General features: G+C 43.4%; 1 protein-coding gene across 1 annotated transcript; it reads right to left on the bottom strand.

The window, feature by feature from the left end:
• Positions 1-2,097: 2,097 nt before the first annotated feature.
• Positions 2,098-5,191, bottom strand: LOC117952421 (trace amine-associated receptor 13c-like). Its single transcript, XM_034884706.1, has 3 exons — positions 4,944-5,191; positions 3,238-3,351; positions 2,098-2,914 (listed from the first exon to the last, which is right to left on the bottom strand). Exons 1-3 carry the CDS (start codon positions 5,189-5,191, stop codon positions 2,098-2,100), a joined length of 1,179 nt encoding a protein of 392 aa, XP_034740597.1.
• Positions 5,192-5,528: the final 337 nt, after the last annotated feature.

Raw genomic sequence — 5,528 nt, 5'->3', positions numbered from 1 at the left:
ACCTCCTACTTACCTAGATCTTCTGAAGCCTAGTCTAGATAAATAACCTATATAGTAGACCGTAAATAAAGGCTACACACTCCTCACACCTTCTTTAGGTTCTATAGTGTGGACCTTCCCGCCGCACCCGGCACCCGAGTGCTCTCCTCCTAGTAGTGCCCACAGGATGCTTGCACGCTGGGGCAGGTGGGGTTTTGGCACAGGTTAGTGGGTATCTTGTTCCCATAGTGTCGTAACCAATGCAGTTCAAGTTCCCCTCAAAGGGGAATGTCTCAGGTTACGTATGTAACCCTTGTTCCCCGAGATAGGGGAACAAGACACTGCGTCGGTTTGCCGCACCTCGCCCCTCTTGGAGTGCCTTGCTTCATAGAAAGAGCTAATGAGCTATGTGCCGGCGTGCTTATATGCCCCTACGGTTATGCCGTCACATGCAACCGTTCTCACTGGGACCAATGGGATTTGAGTAGTTTTCATTTGCATTCAGCCTTGTCATGCCTAAAGGCTTTCCCATACTGTTGAAAGCGACGCAGTGTCTCGTTCCCCCAGCCCGGGGAACAAGGGATACATACAGTACGTAACCCGGGACGATCTGTTTGGAGGAGTGGGCCAAAATCCCTTCTGCAGTGTGTACAAACCTGGTCAAAAACTACAGGAAACGTCTGACCTCTGGAACTGCAAACAAAGGCTACTGTGCCAAATATTAACATTGATTTCCTCAGGTGTTCAAATACTTAATTGCAGCAGTATCATACAAACCAATAGTTTAAAAAATCATACATTGTGACTTCTGGATTATTTTTTTTTAGATTATGTCTCTCACAGTGGACATGCACCTACGATGACAATTTCAGACCCCTCCATGATTTTTATGATTTCCCACTTATTAAAGATTATGCCATCATTATGTCTTATGCTACTATATTGCTTTCATCCTTGTGGTGTATGTTATCTGTACCCACATATATGTTATCACAATTTTGCTAAATAGACTACATTTTTGGTCCTTGATGAAGTGAAAAAAAAACAGTTTTCATGGTAGAAGTCAGTAACCCCATTGAAGTGTCTTGCTCTTTCATTTACTTTTAGGTGTACTATATTACTCAGCTCTGGGATGAGTTTGATTGGCCACATTTTATTTACCTTACGTACCCGAGGAAATTTCCAATAAATCCCTTGATGATAATTAGGGGGACGAGCAGCGAAGCTTGTTTTGATTGTGGCCCCAAACACAATGTCACTGAGCACTTTCTACTGTGGATTTTTCAAGACATGTGATAAATTCAAGAACTGTACTTGATGCTTTTGGATCATTACAAAAAAACAAATGCTAAATGATTATCTTAAAACAAAATGTATAGTGTCTCTTGCATCACATACATTATGAACAGGTATCCAAGTGGTCTTGAAGAGGATTCTATTGTTCCATCTCTCATTTGGACTTGGTCTTGACTTATCCCGTTCTTGGACTTGACAAAGGACTACACCGTCTATCCTGCAAAATACAAGTCAACAGATCCATCTTCTGGCGAGTCACCAAAGTATTTCATGAATAAGTGGGGACCTGTATTGACACTCCAGATTCCATTACAGACTGTTAAAGATCCATAAAAAGACAGGACATCACATTATAACAAGTCTAATTTATTATCGTATTTCATGCTACTTACAGTGGGGCTTGAAAGTTGGGGCACCCTAGGTAAAAAGTTAGATTAATGTGCATAAAGAGGCCAAGAGGCATCAAATGAAAGGTTAGACATTTGTATAGTATGTCACAAAATGTTAGAATTTTATTCTAGATAATCTTTTCAAACATAATGTTGTTTAAATTCTCTACTAGACAGGAAAGTGGGGCTGTTTATGGTCATGTTATGATTAAATTGGGTGATTATCTAGAAACAGTATATAGTGCTTACAACTCTTTCTTTAAATGGAGCAGCATCAGAGAGACACAATAAACAACAAGATAAAGCTGATGAACAGGCCTTTCAATTGTTGATCATACACAATTTACACTTAAAGACACATAAGTCACAGACTGAACATATTCATTCATTTAATCCTCAGACCGAGTCTGATCCCAGTCCCTCCACAGGCTCTCTACAGCATGTTGGTCTCACAGGAGCCAGGCTGCAGTATCTGAAGAGTGACTATGAGTTTAACTGCTTTTCTAAACCAGGGGTAAAACAAGGCATAGATCACAGGGTTTAGACCAGAGTTAGAATAGAACACAAAGAGAACATAGGATGGAAATGAAGCATTGAGCAAGCTGTCACCTGCAAGAGAAACACAGTAATATGGACAGTAACATATTAGAAACACAACTACCAGAACACCAAGAGTCCTGGCTGCTTTCAGCTCAGATTTCTTTGCCTTTGGAGTCACTGTCAGCTGGAGCGTGACAGCTGTAATGTGAGAGCGCATGGCACGGGCCTGAGACACAGCCACAGCAAATATTCTCAGATACAAAGCTACAATGACCGTAACTGGAACAATAAAGTACAAAACCATGTCTACAGCTTTCATGACATAGTCAATGACCAACAAACATTCTCCGTAGCAGTAATTATACCTCCCCGGTTGAGTTAGGTCAATCTTCACAAAGAGAAAGCTGTAGGAAGCAGAAAAGAGCCAACACAGAAAAACACTGAGTTTAACTCTGTTCAGAGTGATTCTGGTGTTGTAATGCAGAGGGTCACAAATAGCCACATAACGGTCAACTGATATGAGCACTATGTCTCCTATTGAAGATGCAGTAATGATGCTTGTAAGAAAATAATAAAGAAAACACAAAAAGTCACCAAGAAACCAGCAGGATGTTTGTCGGAGAACTTCTCCCGGCATCAGCACGAGGCCCACTAGAAAGTCTGACACAGCCAGAGAGCGGAGGAGGATGTTGGTGGGTGTGTGGAGCTGCCTGCAGGGAAAGATAAAAAGTATCACTAAACCAACTAGACTGACAGAAAAACCCTAACCGATTCTCAAAATTAAACATATAAAATCCATATTAGTTTAAATATTTTTCAATCCACCACATCAGTAAGAGTAGTTAAAATGACTTGGTTGACAAAGAAAGCAATGATTACTATTGGTAAAAGAGTAGACAGTCTCTGGCATCTATGTCATTTGGAGCAACATCATTCAGAACTAACTCACAGACAATTCTTGTAAATATACAGCAGTTGTTCACATTTTAGAGTCACAAATCCTGTAAAGAGAAGCAAAGAAGTTAATATCTGCCTGAAGTGGGAGATTGAGATGATGATGAGCAGGTTGAGAGTCACAGTGGTCAGAGAGATGGAGTACCACACAATGTAAATGAGCAGTGTTTGTGGCCAAGGAGACGAGGGCTTCCTGCAGGAGGTGTTTGGGAACTGTGGAAAGCAGAGCTCGGCTCTGCCCTCAACCTCCATCTGCAGAGGTCTGCAGATAGCTGCAGCTCTGGCAGCTTTCTGAACAAACCTGAGTCATGTAACTGATTTATCTCTCTCTCATTCTCTTCATCCCCTCCTCTTTCTCAGTCCCTGTTTGACTCTGATGCCCCTCCTCCCCGACTCTGCACATCCTACCATCATCTTCATCACTCTCTCTGTCACCCTGCCTTTCTCACTGTCTCTCTATCCAATCTCTCTTCTGTCATTTTCTATCCTTGCATCTTTTCCTTTGTTCTATTAATAATAACTTTTCAAGTTTGTAAAACAGAAGTCTTGCATTTCCAGCTCTGGCAGCTAAGGGCATGGTTTAGGTGTGTGCCGGGCCAGGTATCATGCTTTCCCCAGGTGCTCAATAATGTCATCAATATGTGGCTTTGGATATCAATCAAGCTTTGACACAGAGTTCAGGTATTGGAAATCAATACAAAATGTAATTATGGCATCCTTTTTTGGAACCAACACCCCTGGATTACACCACTCACTTTTGGAGCGCTCGATGATCCCCAGAGACAGCATCAGGTCCACTTCTTTTTTCAAGGACACCAGACTCCTCCTTTAACACAATATCAGGGTCCACCATATTTGTGCGACCTGGGTACTCTTGGAATATTTGACGATTACATAAAGCTTTCACCTGATTTTATCAATCAGCTTGCAGATGGTCCAGTTTAGGTACCGCTGGGGCCGCTGAGGGCAGATAATGGTCTACCACCTCTTCCTCCTCCACAGCTCTGATCATCAATACCTATGCCTTCCTCTCAGGTCTTTCAGCCAACTCCTTTAGGAGGTTCACATGCAGCACCCTGCTGGAACGTGGTGGGCTTGCAGTAGAAACTAGGTAGGTGGTGGGTCCAAGTTGCTTCTCCACCTCAAAGGCTCCCTGCCATTTTGCCAGCAGTTTGCTGTCACTGGTAGGCAGCATGACAGGACCTTCTGACCCATGATGATGCCGATGATGTTATCAGCCCCTCCTTCTGCTGGTCACCTTCCCAGGCCTCCCGAAGCAAGGTCAGTGGTCCCCTTACCTCATGACCATACAATAGTTAAAAGTAGAAAACCCAGTAGAGGCCTGATCCCAATCAAAACCAGTGTCATTGACGAACTTATGGAGAATTTGCTTGAGGGTCTAATTGAACCCTTCTGTCAGTCCGTTAGTCTGTGGGTGGTAGGGGGTTGTTTGCACACTCTTTATGCCAAGCAGTTGGTAAACCTGTTTCAGAAGCGTGGACATAAACTTAGTGCCTTGGTCAGTTAAAATCTCACGAGGGAAAGTAACTCTAGAGAAGAACTGGACCAAGAGAATGCCACAATCTTTGCTTTGACAGATTTCAGGGGAAACACCTCTGGGTTTCTAGTAGAGTAACCTGCTATCACCAACATGTAGCAGTTTTCATTTTTACTTTTTTCAACTGGCCCAATAATATCCATACCAAGACGCTCAAAGGGAGTGCTAACTATGTGGAGGGGCAAAACTGGGCAACATCAGCCTTCAAACCAGGCCAGTGAAAGTACCGTCTAACACGAGCCAGGTTCTTGTGCTTCCCTAGGTGGCCAGCACAGGGAACAGAGTGACCCAAGAGAAGTACAGTGTATCGGGCAACCTTGGGAACCACTAGCGGCTTAGCTGGTCCAAGTTGATGATAGAGAATACCATTCTGGAGGAAATACTCCTCCCCGGCATTGTACTCAAACTCACTCCCCACCTGTCTCTCTTTGGCACTGCCCAATAAAGTCACTTGGCTGGAGTCATCATGTTGCATCTGAACAATGTCTGAAAGTATCTTAAAACCTAGTGGCAAATCTGGAGCTACTGCAATTGGGGTTTTTATGACAGTGTGCTGGAACCTCTCCTGCCTTTTTTTGCCTGTGTGTTGTCCACGGCTTCTCTGGTTGAGTGTCCAGATCTGCATCATAAAACGGCAGGGCACTGAGGGTAACAGAGGGGTCATCCACCACTTTGGCCTAGGCTCTGGTTACGGCAACAATGCAACTTTATGGTTGGTTAAACAAATCAAATAAGAATGGCAGGTAACTACTCAGCACTACTGGGAAAGGAAGGTTGTCAGCAACTCCAATGTTCAATAGGTAGGGTTGTCC

Source organism: Etheostoma cragini, chromosome 11 (assembly GCF_013103735.1).
Source record: "Etheostoma cragini isolate CJK2018 chromosome 11, CSU_Ecrag_1.0, whole genome shotgun sequence".
Taxonomy (NCBI): Eukaryota; Metazoa; Chordata; class Actinopteri; order Perciformes; family Percidae; genus Etheostoma; species Etheostoma cragini.
This window is presented reverse-complemented; position numbering and strand designations above follow the sequence as displayed.